The sequence below is a fragment of the Caretta caretta genome, chromosome 7 (genome assembly GCF_965140235.1).
Source record: "Caretta caretta isolate rCarCar2 chromosome 7, rCarCar1.hap1, whole genome shotgun sequence".
In the NCBI taxonomy this organism is placed as follows: Eukaryota; Metazoa; Chordata; order Testudines; family Cheloniidae; genus Caretta; species Caretta caretta.
Window position 1 is genome coordinate 5,085,417 of NC_134212.1, and position 25,168 is coordinate 5,110,584.

Consider the following 25,168-nt stretch of genomic DNA (forward strand, 5'->3'; position numbering starts at 1 on the left):
CATTTCTGGTGTGCAAGCTGGATTGCTGGCAGAAAATCCACGAGCCTTTTTTGTTCCATGTGCATGCCACAGCCTTAATATGATTTTATGTGATATGGCCAAGTCTTCTGTAGAAGCTATTTCTTTTTTTTGGTTTGCTGCAATGTATTTACGTGCTCTTTTCAGCTTCCACTCAACGAACCGCGCTGTACCCCAGAAGCAGCCTGTAGGACCGGCTCCTAGGTAGGGGGGATGGGGGCCACAGGGCTCCGCTCGCTGCTCCCGCCCCAAGCACCGACTCCGAATTCAAATATTCAAAGCACATGTCAAAGCCTCTATCTGAGGCACACTGGGAAAGTGAAGTTTATGAAGCACTGATTGTTATTTCGGAAGAAGCCAGAGATCCAAAAGCCAAAAGTGAAGCACAATCATTGGCCTCAGAAATATCCAACTTCAAGTGTCTAACATCTGCCATAATCTGGTATGACACACTTGAGATTTTAACAAGAATAAGCAAAATAATGCAGAGTCCAGCGATGCAGCTTGATTCAACACTTACGTTACTAAACAACACAAGACTTTTTTATTGAAATACAGAGAAACTGGATTGAAAGCAGCACAGGTTACAGCCAGAGAGTTTGCAGAGGCACTTGGTGTAGAACCAAGATTTCCATGTCCACCATGACGAGAGTTTAGAGGAAAAAATGGCAAGTGGAATATGAAGGAGCAGATGAGCTCATAGAAGATCCAAAAAAGAAATTTGAGGTTGAATTTTCTAATGTTGTGATGGATAAAGCAATATCTGCGGTTCATGAAAGGTTTAATACCTTATGAGCACACCATGAACAGTCTGGGGTTTTGAATGACATAACTAAATTCAACAAAATAGGAAAACAAGAGCAGCTAATGAGAAGTGCAAGAACCTAGAGAGCCTCTTGAAGCACATTGATAGTTTTGATTTAAATGGACTTGAACTGTACAAAATTGAGTACGTCGTCATCAATGGTGCCACATGCAAAGTCTGTGATGGAGACTGTACAGTTTATTCATACCAGCAAACTTGTTATGTGTACATTGCCACGTGTATTCTACTGACAATTCCTGTAACAGTAGCATCAGGAGAATGGAGTTTCTCAAAACTAAAGCTCATTAAAAACTATCTCCACTCTACAATGAGTCAGGAACACTTGACTGGTCTTGCTATTCTTGCAATCGAAAAAGACATCACTTTGTCTTTGTCATATGATGAGATTATTACTGATTTTGCAGCCTATAAAGGCAGAAAGATTGCTTTTAATTAAAAACAAATCCTTGTTTCAATACCTCTTCATAGAAATTTCCAATATAATGTTGACAAAATTTAAAAAAAATATATATTTGTATCATTCTATCAAATCAGAATGGTTTCCATAGCGCTACTTCTTTAGTAGAAGTATAGTCCATTAGCATTATAGTGTGCTTAATTTGTTTAAATTGGTTTTAATAAAGTTCATGTGACAAGTTTTCCAGCACTGTAAGATTACGTTTGTGTTGCTAAGAGCAAGTCAGGCATAGGAGCACCAGTTTAATAAGACTACGTACGGCACCATAAATCTTAAGGGTGGCTCTGACAATGGGGGCTGGAATGACAACTCCTAGAAGGCAACGTGCTGATAGGGAAATGCAGTTCCCTGTTTTCTTAGACTGATGGTATGCTGAGACCGCTGCCTATTATGCTTATCAATATGGCCTCACTTCTTTCCTGTCTGTCTGTCTGGTGTCTGGTTTTCAGCCGGAACACCCGCTCGAAAAGGGACCCTCACAGATGCTGACCGGGCTGTTAAAAGCCCGGTCGGTGATGCTGTGGGGCTAAGGCAGGCTAGTCCCTACCTATCCTGGCACCACGCTGCGCCTCGGAAGTGGCCAGCAGGTCCAGCTCCTAGATAGGAGATGCCCACAGGGCTCTGCTCGTTGCCCCTGCCACAAGCACCAACTCTGAACTCCCATTGGCTGGGAACCACAGACATTCGGAGCTGCGGGGATGGCGCCTGCGGACAAGAGCAGCATGTGGAGCTGCCTGCTGCGCCTCCGTCTAGGAGCTGGACCTGCTGCTGGCTACATCTGCTGTCCAGCGCGGAGTCGGGACAGGCAGGAAGCCTGCCTTAGCCTACCTGCTACGCCGCTGATTGGGAGCTGCTGGAGATAAGCCCAGGCCCCAACCCCAAGCCCCCTCAAACCTGAAGCCCCCTCCTGCTCCCCAAAACCCTCATCCCCAGCCACACCCCAGAGCCTGTACTCCCTCCTACACCCCAATCCCCTGCCCCAGCCCACAGCCCCATCCTGCACCCCTCATTTCTGGCCCCATCCCAGGGCCCGCACCCTCAGCTAGAGCCCTCACCCCCCTCCCGCACCCTAACCCTCTTCCCCAGCCCAAGTGAGTGAGGGTGGGGGATAGCGAGCCATCGAGGGAGGGGGAAATGTAATGACTGGGGGAGAGGACCTCGGGGAAGGGGAGGAGCTAGGGTGTTCAGTTTTGTACAATTAAAAAGTTGGCAACCCGAGTCTATATCCATCTGTCTCCTCTTGTCTTATACTTTGATTGTAAGCTCTTTGGAGCAGGTATACTCTTTTTCTGTGTTTGTACAGTGCCTAGCACAATGGGGTCCTGCTCCATGAATAGGGCTCCTAAGTGTCATGGTAATACAGCTAATAAATAATCATTGACATTTTTCATTTCAAAACAGCTGAACATTTTGGGTCAGTTACTAAATTAACTATTCCAATTTGGGTTGAACCTACCCAAAACGAAATATTTCAGCCAAGTCAGTTTTCCAAATGGAAAATTTTGATTTTGCAGAAAGTGCATTTTCTGTCAAAAAAGTTACCAACCAGCTATAGTTATTACAAAGTTACTCATGAGAGCTGGATTACTGGATTGGTTGAAAAAAAAAAACACAAAGGAAGAATTGCTGTTCAAACAGTTCATATATGCAATGTGCATATATGCTGGTAGACTGGGGAATATGCCGACAAAGTAGGAAATGTAAATTTGTTAACAGGAAAAAATAGGTAAGTGAAATCTGAAGTAGCCAACGTGGTCAATGTCCCTTTAATGTATAAATAGCTAGTTAGAACAAATATTAGCAGGGAGTGGAAGGATAGATGTGATTTTACGGCCTTAAAATGCCCCCAACAAAACATTTTCTGAATTGTAACAGGATTGTAAGTGTATTATTAAGTACTATTAGTGGCTGTCAATAAAATATTTATAAATTTTATCTTTTGACTAATTTTACTGAAGCATTTGGGGCATTGAAGTCTTTGTGGTTGTCATTAGCAAGTAATCTGTGTCATCTCTGAATGAGACACAATGACTCCCTCTATTGCAATATGTAAAGCTTTTCAAGGCCTTTGCTATTCTTGTTGGGTCACCACATACATTATGACAGTACCCTCAAAGAGCCATATTCTCTCTTTTCTACATTCCACGTCACCCCAGTGGGCTACATTCATCCCTAATATTTCTCTACACATACCACTGGGCTGAATGGAGGGGAGAATTTGGCCCAACTGACCTCAACAGCAATGTGGAGGTATCCATTAGGACAGAATTTAACGCAAGAGTAAGAACGTGAAGTATTTAGATACATTATGCAGGAGTACACATTTAGCATGGCACTAAACTTAGCACAGATGATTTAACTGTTGAACTATAATTTAATTTTCTTTAAAATATTTTGGGAGATTTGGTTTAAATAGCACTGAGTTTATTTGTTGGCTGTCCAAGCATATCCAAAGAAATTTGGATGGGACTATTAATGCAGAAAAGGCCATGCAACACTTGTTCATAAGACATCGTTGTGAGCTGTGCTCATTTGTATATTTCATGCCCAACAATTGCCTCACCATCACGCCTTACCTCAAAATAACTTTGGACTGCATTAATAAAAGCTTCATCAGCCACAATCTGCGTCTCTCCATTGAGAAATGCTTGGAATCGATCCTTGACTATCTGGAGCTGCTGCTTGCTTATCTGCAAAGACATTTCAAGTGAAAAGAGATTAGTTAGCAAAATGGAAATGATGGAATTAAAATAACCAAATAAATAACCTTATATAATATTCTATCTTGTAACAGCTGGTCACCCTTGCTCCATACCAGTGCAACCATGAGGCAAACCTCTACCACATGGTCTTTTGCCTATTGCAATAATAGAGGTTGAATAAGCTACAAACCCCTTCATCCTGGCAAGTATATTCATGCTGTTAGCCACTCCTAAGAACATCTGAAATAATTCTGGGCAACAACCCGCTACATCCACATTTTCTTTCCAACACAAAATGCACACAAATTGCTACCTCTTCCAAATTGGGAATTTTCTGAACAGAACTACTTAGCACCTGTAATATGAATCACCTGGAACAATCTTGATTTTTTCAACTCACTTTTTTCTAGTTTTCTTTCCTCTTGTTGTTTAAGATAAAATGTTGATTAAAATTTATGCACTAAATAGTTAAGTACTGAATTTGTTTTAGGGAAAACTCTTTACAAGAGCATCTGGTAAAAGTATGCTACGCAACTGCAGGAGGAGACTATAACAGGGCAAAACTAAGCTGGACATCGAGAATCCTACCTATTAAGCCCTGATCCTCAAAAAGGGTATTTATGCTCTTAGCTTCCATTGAAGTCAATGGGAGCTGGACATCTAAATACCTTTTGGGGTCTGGGTCTTAGTGGTTTGTCCTTTCAACTTTGGCTTCAGCATTGCCACAGAATGACAGACACTCCATCCTTTGCTTATGATGAAGATACACATGAAGGTGCAGGAATCAGGGTACATGTGCAGGTATCAAGGACTGCAGCTGTTTTTCTTTATTGCCCAAAAGCATTGTGGAAGGTTTAGCAGGTAAGTGAAATGTCAAACTAAGCCCCCCCCGCAGGATACTGGCCAGGTTCAGTGGTGACACAAACCACAACATAATTTACACTTGGAGTTCGAAGGTGATCTTAGGACCTTGACTAGGAAAGAAAGTAGGATTTTTTTTTTGGTAGAAATACAGTTATACAATTTGGCCCACTTAGGACTGAATTTGCAACACCACTTAGCACCTATTGTAGAAGCAGTTTTGCACCTTTAAACCCAAGTTAGAATAGGCTTGACCATAAACTTTGTTTAGACAACAATTTTCACTCTACTGATACCTGTTGAAAGAAAAAGCATTTAAATTACATTCATTTTGCACACCTTTTGAACCCCAAATCAGCACAGATCAAGCCATTTTAACTGTCAGACCATTTTCTGATCCATCTACAGCTGACATAACTTTAAAGCCACAGTTCATGGCATAGTTCCACTGATTCTGGCCCAGAGACATCAACAGGAAGCTTACAGCAGGCTTATTGTGGCCTTAAGGCAACCAGCACATAGTTTTTGTACAGCTCTAACTACATCAGTTTAGAAACGGAGTTTAAAATTGATACAACCCCAAACGCTAACCAAATCCCAACTGGTACACTGAAACAAGCTATAAACACCTTTCTACCAGTATAACTGAATCCACACTAATGAGGTTGCACTGATTTAACTGTATTCATGTCTAAACGGAGTTAAATGGGTACAAAAATCTGTTTGTAGACCAGCCCCAGGACCGGCCACCTATTGTGTAATTAATACCATGTACACCTCGACCCCGATACAACGCGACCCGATATAACACGAATTCAGATAGAATGCAGTAAAGCGGCGCTCTCTGTGGGGCGGGCGGGGCTGCGCGCTCCGGCGGATCAGCGCGTCTGGCTCCAACACGCTTCTCTGAGTGACATGTTAAGGGTGCTGGACCAGGGCCGAGGGGTTGGATAAGGGGCAGAGGGTCTCGGAGCAGTCAGGGGACGGGGGGGTTGGTTCTGGGGGCAGGGCAGTCAGGGGACAGGGGCATTGGATAGGGCGTGGGAGTCCCAGGGGGCCTGTCAGGAGGTGGGGGTGTGGATAGGGGTCGGGGCAGTCAGTGGACAGGGAATGAGGGGAGGGGTTTGGATGGGTCGGGAAGTGACTATTAATAATGGAAATGCTCGAGGCAAAAGCAAGTTCGGTATAACGTGGTTTCACCTACAACGTGGTAAGATTTTTTGGCTCCTGAGGACTGCATTATATCGGGGTAGAGGTGTATAAGCAACCAACCCTTGCCTTTATTTTCTGATCATCATCAAAAGCTGGATAGGGCAATAATAAAAGAGCATTTCAAAATTGAGTTTATTCAAATGCGAGGGGCAAGAGAAATAAAAGATTAACTGGAAATAATGCTAAATATAAATACTGAAGTATAACTGGATTCAATGAACATATCTGGATTAAAAAAGAACTAGATAAATTCACGGAGCATAGGTCCATCAATGGCTATTAGCCAAGACGGTCAGGGATGCAACTCCATGCTCTGGGTGTCCCTAAACCTCTGTCAGAAGTTGGGATTGGATGACAGAGGATGGATCACTCAATAGTTTCTCTGTTCTGTTCATTTCTCTGAAGCATCTGGCACTGGCCACTGTCGGAAGATAGAATACTGGGCTAGAAGGCCCACTGGTCTGACCTAGTGTGGCTGTTCTTATGTTCTTAATGAATAATATAAGCTAGTGAGGGAATAACTAATATCCAGAGAGATGATTCCTTAAGATGTCATGTGTACACTGATGAGTCCAATGATGATTACAAGAGCAACAGAAACATTATGAAGCAGAAGGTTGGCAGGTTGAGATCGCTGGGTGACTTCTCCAGAATTTGAGGATTAGAAAGAATCTAAATAAGGGAGAGCGAACTAAACAAAATATATGTGGCTTATTAAGTCTTCAAGAGAAAAGATAAGGACATTATGAAAAGCAAGATGAGTTACTGTCAACAAAAGGCACTGAGAAAAATCAGAAGAGTTTGTACAAATATACCAGTGGGAGAAGGAACTACAATGTAGAGAACAGACCTATTCAACATGTAAGAGGGAATCACAGTAATGATGGTTCTAAAATGGCCAAGTTACCAAACTGGATTTTAAAAATCTTACTTCAAAATAACAATAAAGCAGAGAGATACAGACTATTAAGAAGTAATGAAGGCCCATTAGATACAGCTACTGATAAAATGTAGGTGAGGGAACACTTAGAAAATGTGGACATCAATATAACAGAGGCTAGATAACAACTCACAAGGTGTGAATGTGGTTAGCTAAGGAATATTATGAATGGTGGTAATTAGTTTTGGAATGTCATGGTGAGCAAGGTGAATGGGTGAAGAAAATGCAGTGTGACTATCTCGTTTGGTTTATTCTAGTGCTATGGGAAAATTGCTTTACAAAAAAAACTAAAGTAAGGGATGTCATTGCTTATTTTGGAAAATTAGAAACAAATCTGCATTTACCTTTGAGCGATGGGAAGGGGAGAAAGCTATAAGCAGCTGGCCCACCCTGCTCCAAACACAGCAACATACATGGTGTCTAGTATAAATGTAGCCATTTCCTAGCTTTTGTCTTTAACAAACAAGAACGAAACATTAGGCTCAAATGAACCCTTTCATTCCTTGGGGTTGGAGCACTTGACCTGAAATCAGCAAACATAGCTCTATCTATTCAGGGTTCTAGCTCCTGAAACTTGAGCACATCAGCAGGAGCCCTGTACAGTTATGCAGCATCTTAGAACCTACCACACTGGTAATTGAGTGAAAATTAGTTCAGTGGAGAGTTCTGCTGAAATGGGTAAATACAGGTTAGGTGACTAGTGACAATTCAGAGTTCACAGCTCTCAAGGAAACTCAATCAAACTTGGGTAAGTTTATTAGTTATTCCGTTTAAAAAAACCAACAACCTAGTGCTCAAGCTGGCAACAAGTTCCGTCAGCAGCCCATTACATCATCAGGCCTGAGACAGTATTTCCAAAGGTTGACAAATTTGTTTGGTTTGACGTGGATGGAAGTACTAAAAAATAGATTGAAAACTGGCCAAAGGATCATCCACAAAGATAGCGTACGAGCAAAAGACCAGCAAAGCGCCTGGGGAAATGCTGTTAGATCTGCTTCTATCAAGCACATTGGTGGGATCCATGATGGGACTTAGGTGCTAGTATGCGCAGGATTGCAAGGCCTATCTTCTAGGTGCCTAGAAAAGTCAGAGGAACACCCTTGCACTCCACAAAGCCAAGTTACACTAGTCTCTAAGGTGCCACAAGTCCTCCTTTTCTTTTTGCGAATACAGACTAACACGGCTGTTACTCTGAAACCCCCTACACCATGAATGGGGAGAGCACGAGAGCTGCCAAAGAATGGGATCCACAAAGCCAGCACACTAGGCGGGGACCCATCTAAGCTTACCAATGGGAGATGCCGACATGAGGGGTGTGCGCTAAGACCCACCCCTCTCCCAGAGACAGGCGCCTAAGACAAGGCTGCAAGGAGGTGGCCATCTCTGCTCTGATTCATGACCGGGGCGGTGAAGGGGCTGAGAAGCCATTTGGCTGCCTAAGTTGTGCATGGGGCCTGAAACAAAATGGAATTGGGGGACAGAAGAAACTCCCTTGTAACCTTGAGCCTAGTGGACAGGGTACTCATCCAGGATGTGGGAGGCTCCTAGTTACAGAGTCATTCTAACTCCTTCTCTGGCCCAATTAATAGTTAATCAGTCAATTGTTTAATTAAAGTGGAACAGCTTCAATAGGAGAGATTGAGGGAGACCCAGTGCTTAGGGCACTCACCTGAGATGTGTCAGATCCCTGTTCTTCTCCTCAGGAGGAGGGGGGACTTGAACCAGGGTGAGGGGGGTCTCCCATAGCCCAAGTGAGTACCCTAACCACTAGGTTAAAGGTTATAAGGCTAAGCCTTCCTGTCCCCCCACCTCCTAGCTGTAGTGTGAACTCACCTGCGAGACCCGATCTGGCAGGCAGCCTCTGAACATGCCTACTGGATCAGCCCTCTGCATGTGATTTAGGGAGCCAAACACCACTCTTCCCTGGTTTGTAATGGCTCCAGGGCACAGGTGGGAGATAAGTGCCTGAACGCCTACCATGAGGCAGTACTGCACATGCTCCGGCAGGCGACAGATACCTGGGTGTCGAGATTGAGGTTGCAGTGTGCATGCTCAGAGGAAACCCTCTCCCACCATCCCTCTGCCCCGCACACAAACACCTTAGGTACCAAGTGAGGTTAGGTGCTGACAGAGTTTGATGGCAGTTGAGTGGGAGCTTTGGGGAATTGCAGCAGTGCCTAAAACCACAACCTAGATGCCGATGTACCTTCGAGGATCCCACTCTTTACCCCTCCCCCAGATTATTAACAAACAGCACATTGATTAAAAATTGTAGATGATACTAAACTGGAAGCTGTTATTAACATCAGTGAGGGACAATGAAATTATACCAAGAGATGGAGGTTAGGACCCAGGAAAAGCCATTAAAAAAGAAAGAGAGAAATTCAGCAGACAAATACACATCCTGATACACCAGAGGAAGATGTACTTGGAGCAGAGAGATTCTGAGATTAGAAAATACACTAACTCAGCACTGGACATGCTGCATCTTCACTTTTCATGTTGCATTTTAGGAGGGGGGCAAGTGCCACATACTGGTTTGGTTTTGTATTTTTTAGATAATTTTGTCAGAGAACTTTTTTTATTAATTTTAAATTTGTAGCACATTGCCTCTCACAGCGATTTCCAAAAGGCTCATTTGTTCAATTACTACAAAAGTAGTTTCTGCTCCACACTTAACACAGGAGATTAGTGGAACTACCTTCAAAGTGAGTGATGTTGCCTGACATTTCTGGAGACTAACAGCATTCATCTCATGCATTGTTAATTACTCCAGGGGGCACCATAAAGGCGTCATTGGAATTTTCCTTATTAGAGTTGTGGGTTTCTTTTTTTAAACCACACAGTTGTGGGGGGAGAGGGGGCCCCCTTTTTTCAATCCCATCACATGTGCACTGTTGCTTAATAGCACCTTAATGTTCTCATTTTTCCCCCCAGGCTGCAAAATAGCACTGGTTTATTGATCCTTTTCCTCTTTCCACAGCTATGAATATCATCAAGAAAAAGTCAATTTCTAACTGAAAATTAGATTGCTTTCATATTCGATTTAGCTTTTGAAGTGCCAAGGAAACAGATGACCGATGAAGGAATTTCATCTTCCATAAGCCTAAGTAAACAAGAAAATGTGTTTGAACACAACCCACACAGGGAAAGGAAAAACTGGGTTGACCACACTTTGGGTATTTGATTTTGTGTGCGCGCCTTTTAAATTCTCCCAACCACAAGTTCCCTGTGTTGGTTGTCAGACACAGTTCCTTGGTGCTTAATGTTAGCTTGAGTTGTGGCATATTTATTAATTTGTATTAAAGCAGCACCTAGAGGAAACCATCAAGTGCCAGGTCCCCTTGCTGCTACAAACACACAGAAAAAGGCAGTACCTGTATTACCATGAAGAGCTCACAGTCTAAACAGGCAAGGAGTGGGAGAGAGGAAGGATTATTATCCCCATTCTATAGATGGAGAATTGAGGCACGGGGCAATTGAGGGCTTGCTGACATGCAGAGCTGCACCAGCTTAAATACAGGTGTGACTTTAAACTGGCTTTAAGATGGTGCAAAAGGCTGCGTGAACCCTCATTTCAGTTTAAGTCAACCTTATTTTGGAGCAGCTTAAATTGAACAAGTTAGGAACAAGTTTAAGCTCCACTGAAATAAAGCATGCTCAAACCAAACTGTCCACACAGGAGTCTGTACTAGTTAGACCAGGTCAAATCTGAACCCAGACAGCCCCAAACAACTTGGCCACTGTCACACAGGGAATGCATGGCAGAGCCAGGAATTGAACCCAGATCCCCCCCAGTTTCCAATCCAGCACCATAACTTCAAGATCAAACCTTTTGATGAATTCTTCCTCAACATTATTCCCAGCTCTAGAGACTGAGCTCAGTCCCTAGATTTGGGTCCTACAGATGGCAGAGTGCTTTGTTGCACGAGGCCCTTCTGGAAGGCAAAATCATTACTGTAAATGAAGGAAATCTCTGCCCTGCTGTTCATGCTTGGTTCTAGCAACTTCTATTAGCAAAGAGCTAATTAACTGCCATTTGGACAGCTGCTGACCTCCCGCTGTCAATAACCCTTTAACGCCATGCATGGGGCAGGGCTGTGGGATTTTCTACCTTCTAGTATAGAAGGCAGAAAAAATAAACATTCTGAAAATTTTATGGATTGTATGTGGAAATCCCCCCCCCCAGCTCAGATCGGCATTAACTAATTCAGAAAAAAATAACGCATAAGTTGGTGACAGGAAAGAAACATTCTAACCAGCATCCCAGGCTTAATGCCAGATTCTCCAGGATCAGATAAGTCGAACCAAATAATGCATGGGATGTACGCCCTGATTCAGCAAAGCATGTATGCATCTGAGCAGCCGTCCTGTCGACTGTAGTTCCCGAATCAGATTGCCTAACATGCCTGAGCAGCAGAACCCCACTAAGTTTGAGAAGACAAAAGAATCTGCTAAACCTATCTGCTGCCCTTGGTTTATTTCAACAGCAGCACTATCTAAACCAACCTATAATGTGCCTCTTCAGAGATTCCCAACTTGAACACTGAGGTCCATAGTCAGCTAAATACTTAAGCAGAGGCTTAACTTTAAGCACGAGTAGTGCCATTGATTTCCATGCGCTCAAAATAAGCACATTTAAATGCTTTGTGAAATCTGGTCCAGATACATTATTTTGGTATATTTATTCACAGCAATATGATCAGCTACACAAAAATAACCTCTATCTTGCTGAGCAGACCCAGTAAGGACTTAGAGGCCAATACAAAAAAACATTTTTCGCTTAGTGGTCTTCCATAGTGTGCTTACAAGTGGCATTAAAACAGAATAACTGCTCCACTGAAACAATTCCGATTCAAATCAATACTGTCACATCCGTGTTCTAGGCTATCTTGGCAGGACTTGGTCAAGTTTTGCTCTGTTGCACCAGTACAACCCCACCGAACTGGTTGGAACTTCAATAGATTTAATAAAAAGAAAAGGAGTACTTGTGGCACCTTAGAGACTAACCAATTTATTTGAGCATGAGCTTTCGTGAGCTTTCGATCCGATGAAGTGAGCTGTAGCTCACGAAAGCTCATGCTCAAATAAATTGGTTAGTCTCTAAGGTGCCACAAGTACTCCTTTTCTTTTTGCGAATACAGACTAACACGGCTGTTACTCTGAAACCAATAGATTTAATGGCATCCAAATGTAGCTCTATAAAAGTGTGCCAGAATTGTAAGAAGAGAAATAAATAGATGGCCATATTTAGTAGTGACAAGTTGAATTTTCTTATTACCATATTCATTAGTCTTCTGTCACTTTTCCACCCCTCATTACTCCTTTTTGGAGCATTCACTACCACTATGAACACACACAGCCATTAGATCATTCGCATTATTGGATGGCGACAGGGAAAGCACTAATAGCCACTGCTTCATTTTACAGGTATTGTAGATTGCCAGATTTGCATAAATTGATTTTCGGATTCGAACGAGATGTAATAAAATAAATATTCGCTATAAAATATTTTAAGTACAAAATGCCCAGTTTGGATCTTGGAACCACACATGCATATCCAGGAAAAATGGAATTGATTATAGGTTTGAGAAGAGCGGCCTTCCTACTACCTTCTCTAAAGCGAGTTAGCCCAGATACACACATTTAGTCCTACACACTTGCTTAGCGACCCCAGAAACGAGATGTGGGTGACCCAGTTGAAACAACTCAGCCCTGAGCACTTGCTATACATGTGTCTCTGGGTGCATTAAACATATCAAGAATGAAATTTCATGTGTTCAGCTTAAGCAGACCGTAATGAAATGTGGAGAATTCTGCATAGGATGACTAATCAGCTAGAAGCTCTGACTACATGTGATTTTTACACAGTTTTTAGTTGACTGAGAAAATCAAATGCAAAACCTGCCACACAGGCCATAACACTGATTTGGGGTCATACGTTGATGAGTTGTGGGTCACAAATCAATGAATGGTGGACACTCATCCATAGCAGAACCATAATAAAGGGAAGTAATTTTTCAAAAAAAATAGCTTCCCTGCAAGCAGAATTACATATTGCACCTTGCAATCTGTTTAACCAATCCAGGACTTCTCTTCCAAGATGCCTCACTGTACATGGAGTTACTATATTTGAGTTCACTACAAGCTGGCTCTACTGCAGAATGGGTCGTGTTCATTTATCACTGTGGGCAAGTGATAAAACAATAACATAAAATTACTGATATCAATTAAAAAGAATCTATAATACAGATGCAGCACAAACCAAGAGCATAGCTCTAAACTGCCTCAAGTTTTGGGGAAGTTCAGTCCTAGATCCAAGCTCTGCAGCTTTTACCTTCTTTGTTTTAAAAACAGTTTCAGAGCTCCACGTGTGAGTGTAAGCAGAATGAAAATTATTGCATACAAGAGGTCAGAGGAAGTAGCAGTATTTAATGGCCTGTCCCCACACTGACACCAAAAGCACACGGCTATTCAAATCTGGAAGGCCACAACCTACAGTATGTGGCATGGTGCAATTGAAAAGCCACATTATGACATGCTCTTGATCGTCACATATCCATGAGATGCTGCAATCCCTACAGAAAATAATGCAACAACAACTATCAGGTAAAACGCAGCTCTGAGTTACAGGAGAGCATCATTATTTGTTGTGCTTGTAACAGAATCGCAATGTGAGAGAAATTCAAGCAAAGGAGCAGATATGGTTTAGTACTGGATTTCCTAGTGACACACAGGGTCAGATTTTCAAGTCAGCATAGCACACTGTGGGCCACAATGGGAATGGCTGGGTGCTGAGCATCCTTCACATCTGGCCTCAGCTGCAGATGACCTAGGGTTGGGGGGAAGGGGAGTGTCCTGCTTGGGCCAGGAACCTATGCAGTTATCCCGGGCAGACAGAAACTGGGCTTTTGATACAGCCTCACAGAGCGTGACCCTCAGGCAGGCGTGAGGTCTGTTCTTCAGGGTGTTCAGTCCTGCATTACCGAGAGCACTGCTGCACTACCGCCAAGCTTTTTCATCCCATGAGCCCATCCATAAAGCAGCAGGCTGGCAGGGGTACTGAGATTTACGATGGCTCGGTGCATAGGACCACGCCTAGTGGTTTTCATGAAGTGCACCCACAAAGAGCTACCCCTCGCACCTGCATTGTGTCACCACCACCCTGCATGCCTTGCAGCAGGCTGCAAAGGATCAAAATGAGGGATTACAGAGAGCTGAACTGTCTGTTGCCGCAGACTCCATGTGCACTGCTTGGTTATTTTCCCAGCAGCCAGACAAGTGCAGTAACAACAGGAAGCAGGTCTTCATTCCCAATGTGCAATTAGGTACATAACAGACTGTTACTATTTATATGAGCTGCGGCATGCTCTTGCAGTCTCCTAATACCACCTGCCTTTGACCATTGCCCTGTAAGAAGTACTGTTAACAGCACAGTCAGCAGGCTGCCTTCACTCTTCAGCACTGTTGCTTCCAGGAACCACAAAGTCTGCTAAGTTGGCAGAGAATGAAGCCTCGGGCTCTATTTACACATCTCAAAACTAACCTTTAACATATATTTCCAGCTTCTACTTCTATTCCCCAGGACTCAGAAGGATAAAAATCAAAGGCAGATCACCTGTTCTAACAAAGTGATAATTATCCATTGCAAGGACAGTCAGAGCCTAGTTTGATCTTCACAAACTGCAGTAATGACAGTGAATCGCAAGGATTTAGAACGCATGCTCATTTAGGAGATCAGAGAGGCTAGATGCAGCCAATACCTAATTGCGTATAGGGTGTAAGATAATCAGGATAATCACTGCTGATCAAAGGTCAAATCAATGCATGATTTCCTCAGCCCATAACTGGAATAAGAGCATTCATTAACCTCTTACCTACTGCAACTGAATTAAAACTTACAAGAACAAATCATGCAGCAGCCACATTCTCATTGAAAACTTCCAGTGATCCAAACGGTCATTTGCTAACTGCACCTGTGTTTCTTTATATATCACTTTACCAATGGACATATATCTTCTTAAATTGATTAAATTAGAATAAACTAGGAACACAGATGACAAGCTACTCTTAATACGGATATAGGATGAGTTCCCCTCCTTAAAGTCCTGATCTAAAACTACTGTAATTTCACAATCATTTTTTATTATACTTTCAGTGTAAGACCCCAAATATGTGCCACCTATTCTCTTTAAAGGGCAGTTTCTTGCACAGAGACAAGTATGTTAACATCAAACCATTGCATACATGCTCCAGGTTTACTGACTGTGGAAGCTTTAACTCAGCAGCCATCTTGTGGACGTGCCCTCCAAAGCACTCTGTAAGAGTTATACCTCCCCCACAAAAATCCTCAGCCAAACCCAGCTCTGGTGTCTACCCCACTGACTGCCAGGGAGTAAGGCCAGTTCAAACCAGAGCTTCCTACTATTACATTATTATCCAACTCTCTCCTAAAGACTTTTGCAAAGCCCACAATAAGGCCATTGATGCTGATAGTTCACGAAGTAAACTCCACCAGTGTGTCACTGGAAGATGCCCAGATACCCAAGTGACGGGCACACTATACAAACTGAAACAGAATAGAATAGACAAAGGTATTCTTCCTTTGGAATTTCCGGTGTGTTCTCTCTTCTATGGGCCCAATTCTCTTTTACACTAAGGCCTCATTATAGCATTCTGGCAGAATAAAGAGGCCAGAGTGTAAATGAGAATCAGACCCTGTATGTTTATCTTCAATATTTTAAGCTCTTCTGAGGTTTCCATTGTTCACGATGCCAAATATATTGTCAGCACAAAGCCAACGATAAGTGAATAATATTAACCCATGTGCTGTATCTTAAATTAGATCAGCAACAACATTGCTCTCCTTACACCACATCCCAGGAAGATGGTTTTCTGACACTTTGCTCCTCGCTAGCAACTTCTCAGTGCCTTCCAGTTCTAATTGTTCTTGGTAAGTCTCAGCAAGTCTTTTCTGACTGCTTAACAGCCTGATCTGATCCTCTTAATATCCTCGTTTCAGACACATTTTACACTTATTACCAAAGAGGGCTCACTGTGTTTGCAATGGAATGCACTCTCACTAGCACCCCCTGATCAAGTGTGTGCAGGCCTACACTTTCTCTCCCTGTAGCCCTCCTTGAGCTTAGGTCCTTAATTAGTCCTGTAGTCTAGCAACGGTCTCGGCCCTGGTATCAAGCTGTACTCCAGGGCTTCCCCCCAGAGGCAATGTCCACGCCCTCTCTGGGTGTTTCACGCCCCAGCTCTCCTGCTGGGCCACTAAAGAGTTCAGTTGCCCTTCTAGGGTGCCTCAAAGGCCAGGCCACTTCCCCCAGTGGCTAATGGGGGCAGGAGGACCTGGACCCACCCACTGCTCCAGGTCCCAGCCCAGGGACCCTGTAGATAACAGCCATCTGCCATGTCTCTATCTAAGCCACACCACTGCTCTAATTCCCTGGGCCACTTCCCCGTGGCCTGGCATTTTCTTCACCCTTACCTCAGGGCGTTGTCCTGATTTAGTGCCAGCAACCGCCCCAGAATGCCTTCTTGCTCTCCCTGGCTTCTACCAGCACTGCTCTGTCCCAGGTCCTGAAGCTCCCACAGTCAGCCAGCACCTACACTCCTCCAGCTCCAGCAAGGAACTGACCTCACTCTGACCCTGCAGCTCTTCTTATACTAGCCTGCTCGGCCCTGCTCGGCTGTGTCCCACACAGCCACTCTAGGCAGCTTGGAGAACCCTCTCCACTGCCCCTTTCTGGGTCACCAGCAGGAAGCCTCAGAGGGTCTGGTACACCCCACTACAGTGCTGAAGAGCTTCCATTTCTGACAGACACTATTTGTCTTTCCAGGGATACCAAGCTGGCATGTCCATTTCTCTACACAAAGTCTGTGGTAGAGCATATTTCAGCAGCAGCACTGTGTCTGTGTATGCTGACAAGGAGATTTGCTTCTTTTGTCTCTTTCTAGTTCTCAAATTCTCTGTCACATATAGTCACAACCAATCATCCTAAATCATCCTTACTATTTAGCCTAACGAAGAGAAGGTTAAGGTGCGACTTGATCAGTCTGTAAGCATCTACCTGGGGAACACATTTGACAGTGGACACTTCAATCTAGCAGGCAAAAAGGTATAACAAGATCCAATGGTTGGAAGTTGAAGCTCCAGCTAAAGACTGGCATTTCCATAGGGCCCAAGTTTTTCCTATAGGGTGATGTCATGATCTCTCTCGTGTGTACTTCATGTTATAACTCCGTGCATTCACAGCCCCTGCTGGCTGCTGAAGCAGGTTAGTAACCCTTTGGTATATGGTAATCCAGCAGCAGAGTATGGCTGTTTCAAATTGGTGCCAGAAGAGCCCTGATTTTACCAAAGTTAAACATGCAGTGCTGTCAGCTTGCCTTTTCAATGTCATTGCAAACGGCCCACATCCTGCTGATAAATACGATCTTTATATACATTGTGTGTACAAATGGAGCTGCACTTTCTTCCTTTGGGCTTTGCCATCCAAGATGCTAGGGGCGCTGGGAGTTCACAATACCTGTCGAGCAGGACTCCTCTCGCTCAACAGTATCCTCAATGGACTTCAACAGAACTTCCCCTGTGCAAGTGGAGAATTGGGCTCATTTACAACCTATGACTCCTGCTAAACTCAACAGCTCCCAGGAGCTGCTCAGCATTTCAAAGATGCTGCCTGCCCCCAATTGCAACACAAAAGCAGTTCTCGTTTTGTTAGCTGTACAGAGGACATACTGGAATACACATAGGGACCAGCACTCAGAAGCTACACATGACTATCACACCATGTGGTGTACCTCATCCAGTGCACTACAAACCCACGTAACTATGTGAGTGAAACCAGACATCACTATGCTCTTGAATGAACCCACATAGGGTGCTTTTGTCTTTTATCATTTTTCTATCACCTGTGGGTGAACACTTTTCACAGGGTGATCACTCCCACACTGACCTCTCAGGCCTTGCCCTGAAAGGAAACCTTCAAATGGACAATCCTGGGAGCTTAAGTTCATAACTTCGCTATGCACTAAAAATCATGGTCTTAATAAAGACACTGGATTTATGGTTTATTACAATCTGTAAGCCACTGACTCCTCTTTTTTGTCTTCTGACTGCAGAAGTGTTAATGGTCTCTTCAAATGTGTGTTAATTACTTATGCTTTACAATCTGTTACACCTTGTATTTAGTTGTGACATTTGGTGTACCTTTCCCAGACCTGAGCAAGAGCTCTGTGTAGCTCAAAAGCTCGTCTCTCTCACCAACCACAGTTGGTCCAATAGAAGATATTACCTCTCCCACTTTGTCTCTAACAAGTAGAAGTGTTATTTTTCTGACCTCACAGCTCTTTATCTAGTCTAATAACACATATCACACATCCTTGTTGCTCCAGAAACATAGGAGCTTGGTTAAAACTCACACAGTAGCAGTTCCACGCTCAGAACGCCCCTGCATCTCCAGAGCAAGCAGTGGTTTAACCCCAGAGTCAGCATTTCTCATTTTCACAACACCCAGGGGACAGAGCAACAAGAGAGGAAAGCTCACCAGAGGCTCTGATTTAAACACACAGTCTCACACTCCAAGCAGGGTTAAAGTGGATGGTGCTAAATTAATCCACATTGACGCCAGGTCTTTACTACTTGGAAAAAATGCAGCTAAACTTAAAAATATATATATATACACACACAGGTCATGCAGGATACCTTTGAGGTTTCTCCAAACTACCTCATCCTCAATTCTCTTCAGCACAAGCCCCCATCTCTCACTGAGGCAAACACCCTTCATAGGCCCAACTATGCTTAATTAGCTCTCAGCTGGTAGTTCTTCCCAGGGCTGCAGCTGAATCCTGGCTAGGAATTAGCCTGGGCTTTCAGGGGTTGTTGGCAGGCCCTGTAAAGTATTGTCTTAGGGACGCCACAGTGGCAGGGCTAGGGTAGGGTATAAGCATCGCTCCCAGGAGCTGCCAAAGACCTGTCTAACTCAAGCATTGGGTTGCCCCTTTAGAGCTTGCATGAAGCATGCTGTGTACTCTTGTTGCACAGCATCTGCGGTCTCGGTGATTCTGCCATGTGGTCCCAGGTCACTAATGCTTCCACTGGGCAGCTCTGATTTAGGGAACAAATCCACAACATTTTTTCTGCAACAATGCAGCAAGCCAAAAGGAGCTGGGAGCCGAACTGGCTCTATGACCACAGCATTAGACAGTGAAAGCCAGTCCCGCTCCTTCCCTGTGCTGATGCACCCCACTCTCCACCGTCATCCCCACCCGAAGACAGGGCTGGACTCTGCCTAGAGCCTATCAGCATCATTTCTCGATCAGCTGGCAGGCGTTATTCCACAAACATGTCTACTATCGTCCCTAGCCTCTTATGGCTGGGCTAGTTTGTTTGCTAGCTCCACAAAGTGCTGCTTTCTGGTAGAGAAGTAAAGCCAAGCACAGATGTGGGATCAAGCCCTACGTCATTTTATTAGCAGGGATTCAGTCGCCTGCTTCATAGTCTGGACCAGCTCACACACTGCTGACCGAGCCCACCAGCAATGCTCGTGTTAAGTGCTATAGTGATATAGGGCCTTCAAGGAACTCTATTAAGTACTGTTCCATCCCAGGCAGCAGGAATTCATGTTCTCCCACAGTTCGGTTTTAGGCACAAGCACCAGCTGGGTCCTTAACGAGCTGCAGGCCTGCACTGATCTAGCAGCTTGCAAGCTGACTTAATCTCACACTCGGACAGCATGACAAAAAACTCACAAGACCAGAGGGGTAGAAAACTCTGCCTGCAAAGTGTGAGGCTGGCCACATCTGCCTCCACAGCAGCACAAAGCACGCCAAACTAGGCCACCGGTCTAGCATAGCAGCAGCTTCTTAATCTTTGCCCAGCATTCTTTACCATCTCCGATATTATCAGTGAGCAATGGAGGCTCTTCGTTTGCTGTATTTCTTAGCAGGGAAGATCCCTCACGGTCAAACCCCAAACAATATTTTTCACAAGCAGCAATTGGTCACTGTTTGCAACAACAATACTGCGCTTAACACTGGATTGGAGTCTCTTTGGGCATCACACAGACAAGGCTCATTCTATTCCTTCTATGGTTTTAAAATATTATTCAATGTGAACTGTAGAAAAATATAGCAATGGTATCTTGGATAGGTCACTTGCAGGGACTGAACCTTAGATCCTTGGATCTAAAAGCATAATTCTCTACTGCTTGAGCTGAAGGACCACATCCAATAACGCACCCACAACAGAATACTCAAACCTCCATATGCTGTCCCTTGAGCGGCTAGACAGGAGCCACACAGTTAATGTACCATAGATTAGCATACAGAAAAACACAGCCTCTTAACAGCTCTCTCGTTACCTTTACACCAACAAGTATAGTTTCACAGCTTGCGCATCTCTCTTTTTCGCTAATCAGAATCCTGGCTGTGTGGGGTTTTTCCATGTTATACAGGCTACATACATCGTTATTGCTATTACTGCTTCTCGAATGCCATTAGTGTACTCAGTGCTGCAAAAAGAGAAGAGGAAACCGTGGCCCTTGCCCCCAAGGAGGTTACAATACACAGGGAAGTCTTCTCTAGCTGCCCATTTCCTCTCTGTGAGGCTGTCCATGCCATAACCGTCATTTGGGATCTCCCAAAGCAGCACATAAGTAGAGGAGGGATCAGCACCTGAGAACAGCCTCGAGTTCTCTCTTGGCAGAGGCTGGATCAGTTCACGCCACACATTTATGGTGTTTGATATAGGCCTGGATTCAAACAGGGGTGACTGCCTGATGCATCTCCTCTGACACCCATTCTTTTCTGCCCATGACGAACCCACAATTCAGTCCAAATGACTCTGCTCCAGCCTTAGCAAAGGGGCAAGAGGCTTTTAGCTCCAGAGGTCCCAGGTTCAATCCTACCTGGGGTATGTCAGTGTTACACCAAGACACTACTCAGTGGTCAGTAAGTGTGAACTTCCCCCCAGTTTTACATTTTTTAAATAAAAAGCTGGAACCTAAGTAAACCATTACTAAAATGAGTTATGGACAAATACGGCAGAGAGCCAGTATGTTATTCTACTGCATACTCATCTGGAGGCTTTCTAGCTTTACCTGATTAATAAAAACATACCTTTGATCTTAGAGGAAGGCAAAACATTACTTAGTGCTAAGTTAATTTAGAAAGAAATATGACATGCCCTGCTGTCAAACCAAGCTGTCCATTTCACTGAGGAGTGACACTTTCAAAACCAATAAAGAAAAATAAATTCATATAATGAACTAAAGGTGAATACACATAAGGAAGTATAATTCTGGTGTCAAACAATCTGGCTAAATGCTACCCTCAGCATTCTGAATCTGCTAATGGAACTCTTAAGACAATGAAAAGCATGTTTTTATGCCTAGCATTGCTTATTCCAGATATACTTGCTACTTTACAATGCATGCCAAAGGCCTTTTACAGGCACTGCAGAAAATATTTAATTTGGCATTTTTTTCATATGCAAATACTAAATAGCATAGCAGAATATCAGGATAGAACAAATACAAGGAGTAGACCTGGGCAAATATGGATTTTTTTAGTTTGTTGGCAATTTCAAAAAGTGGACTAAAACTTTGTTTTGGGTCAGACCAAAAGAGAAAATTTTAAGATTTGATGAGCACCCCCTCCCCCAAAAATAAAAAAAGACACCCCCACCAAAACCAAAAAGCTACACACACCCCCATTTCAGGTCAAATAAAATATTTTGTTTGATAAAACATAGTTTATTTTTTATTTTGGGTATTTAAAATATTTTTGCAGTTTAAAGTAAAATTAAAAGGAAATTTTGAAACAAACAGTCATTTCAAACTGAAAAAAAAAATCATTTTATTTTTAAAATATTTTTATTTTTTCAGATTTTTTTCTCCCCAAAACAAGCAATTTGGTAAAATTGACATAAATTTGCTAAATGTTTCAGTGCCAAACTTTTATTTTTTTGCTGAACTCTAATTAGGAGCACTATGTAGATTTGAACATAAAGCCAATTAGACATTGGAAATTCTCCTTTTTAATCATAAAAGATCCACACGTTACATCAAAGAACTGGTTCACAACAGTATTCTAAGACTGAAAATAGTTCATAACTCTAGATAAGCCAAAATAAATTGATGTTCAGAAGAATGAGGCATCTTAAGTTACTGGCAGCAGCCCAATCACATAATTAATCTAGGAGCAGCTTCAGAGTCATCAGCACATCTCCCTATGGAGCCCTCAAGGGGCCTGATCCAAAGCCCATTGGAGTCAATGGAAGTCTTCCAACTCTCTTTATTGGGCATGGGATTGGGCCCCAAGAACACAGATGCCACTTGATCTGCAAAGCCTAGTTATTCTTGTAAATAGCCACACCAACCAGCTGTACAGTTGGTGAAAGAGGTGAACATGGTGTCATCTCATTTAACTATTCGAAAATAACTCCTCATTTGATGTAATAAAACCTGGCTCATGATCTCTCAATAAGTATTTCTGTTCTGTATTTGGGGGAAAAACAGATGATGCAGACTCAGATGGCAATGACAACACTCTTTCCATTCCATTAATATCTCTGCAGGGTGTTAAACAGAAGCTACTAAAAGTCAGATATTTTTAAATCAGCAGGTCTGCATAACTTGCGCCCAAGAGTTTTAAAAGAGCTGGTTGTGGAGTTTGCTGGACTGTTAATTTTGATTTTCAATAAGACTTGGAACACTGAGGAAGTTCCAGAAGACTGGGAAAAAAGCGAATATTGTGCCAGTTTTTATAAAGGGTAAATGGGATGACCCAAGTAATTAATGCAATTCAACCTGGGTTAATGCAGAACACATCCTGTCAAACTAACCTGATATCTTACTTGGAAGAGAATACAAGTTTGGTTGATAAAAGTAATAGTGTTGATGTAATATACTTAGACTTCTGTAAGGCATTTGACTTGATACCACACAACATTTTGATTAAAAAACTAGAATGAAACAACATTAACATGGCACAAGTTAAATGGATTAAAGATTGGCTAACTATAAGTCTCAAAATGTAATTGTAAAAGGGAACCATCATCAGGTTGGTGTCTCCAGTGGGTCCCCCAGAGATTGGTTCTTGGACCTAAATTATTTAACATTTTTATCAGTGACATGGAAGAAAAGTTAAAGTTATCACTGATAAAGTTTGCAAAATGACACAAATTGGGGGAGTAGTAAATAATGAAGAGGACAGGTCACTGATTCAGAGTGTCTGGATCCCTTGGTAAACTGGGTACACGCAAACAATGTGTGTTTTAGCACAGCTAATTGTAAACGTATACATCTGGGAACAAAGAATGTAGGCCCTACTTACACAATGAGAAACTATCCTGAGAAGCAGTGACTCTGAAAAAGATTTAGGAGTTGTGGATAATGAGCTGATCATGAGTTCCCAGTGTTAGTGTGTGTGGCCCAAAGAGCTAATGCAATTCTGGGATGCATAAAGAGGGGAATCTCAAGTAGGAGTAGAGATATTATTTTACCTCTATATTTGACACTGGTGAGACTATTGCTGAAACACTCTATCCAGTTTTGGTGCCCACAATTCAAAAAAGATGTTGATAAATTGAGGAGGGTTCACAGAAGAGCCAAGAGAATGATTAAAGGATTAGAAAACCTGCCTTACAGTGACAGTCTCAAGAAGCTCAGTCTATTTAGCGTAACAAAGAGAAGGTTAAGGGGCAACTTGATTACAGTCTAAGTATCCACATGGGGAACAAATATTTAATAATGAGCTCTTCAATCTACTAGAGATAAGTATAACACAATCCAATGGTTGGAAGTGGAAGGTAGACAAACTCAGAGTGAAAATAGGCCATATATTTTTAACAGTGAAAGTAATTAGCCAATGGAACAATTTACCCAGGGTTGTGGTAGATTCTCTGTCATTGACAATTTTTAAATCAAGATTGGATGTTCTTCTAGATGATCATCTGTAGGAATGATTTTGGGGCAGGTCTCTGGCCTGTGCTATACAGGTGGTCAGACTAGATAATCACACAGATCCCTTCTGGCTTTGGAATCTGTGAATCTACAGTAAAGAAAACAAACTTTAAGAAGTGGATCTCAGTTGCATTATTAAATGCAAACCATTTAGGGTCAGATCCATCAGTAGAGAGTCTGATGTGCGTCACTGGAGCAGCGCAAAACAGCCAGGGCATACCAGTGAATCTAGCCCTTACTTTTCATATGATGGAAAGGTAAATTTGGGGTGACATGGACATGCATAAACCTTTGCGCCAGAAACCCGATATATTAAACGCAGAATGTGACAACTTATTTCAACATGGGGAAATGTTGCAGGTCATGTTTTAAAAGACAACTGACACACATTTAAAATCTAGATGATGTGATACTAGGTTGTCATGGTTACAGGGCTAGCTGCTCCTTTGACCCCTCCCCAGCATCCCTCATGTGTTGGAAGACAATACCTTCACCTCTTATGGGGATGGAATCCCATCAGTCTCCACTCTTAGAATGGGTCCCTGGGCTCCTGCCCCGTGCGCCATCCAGGATTTCTCAGCAAGATGAGCTAGGTTCGGGCACCTGCAACTCTTCCCTTTGGGTGCTGTGACCCATGACCCAAACAAAGTACTGTTTACTCTTAACAGTAGGAACAAAGCATCACAAAAGAAGGGAGAAAAAAAGGATTTTAACACAATAAAGAAGCTACACGTATATCTATCTTACCTAGAAACGTAAATCAGCCTATTTTACTCCAGACATCCCAATCTTAATTCAGCCCTTAGCTCAACGCCCACTCTCCCCCGCTTCAGGGAGCACATCCCTTTATAAGCAGAGCCAAGTCCTCTGTTTTCTCCTGTGACTCTTGCACCTGGTTAAACCAGTTTGGGCCACACATTTGGGGGATGGGGATAGACTTCAAAGAGGTTCATTTTCTGCATTGTCTCAGGTGCCTGTAGAACAGCTGAGCCAGATCATTGTTTCCCTTCTAGCATCTGTGCAGTCAACTTCTGCCTGAATTAACTTGTTATATCCACACAGCAAACACCACAATAATAATCACGCAAAGTAATGGAACATATAATATTCCTAAATGATTACAGGCAGCCCCACGTCCATCACATGGGAGAGAGTGGGTTCGGTCAAGTCCAGGTG

The 25,168-nt window shown here is 43.0% G+C and overlaps 1 protein-coding gene across 10 annotated transcripts in view; it reads right to left on the reverse strand.

Annotated features, from left to right (window-relative positions):
* Positions 1-25,168, reverse strand: part of CADPS (calcium dependent secretion activator) — a 389,708-nt gene that overhangs the window by 309,209 nt on the left and 55,331 nt on the right. For all 10 annotated transcript variants that reach the window (XM_048859020.2, XM_048859018.2, XM_048859022.2 and 7 more), the window contains exon 2: positions 3,878-3,991. In XM_048859020.2, coding sequence (XP_048714977.1) covers positions 3,878-3,991 — 114 coding nt within the window. The remainder of the gene's footprint in view (positions 1-3,877; positions 3,992-25,168) is intronic.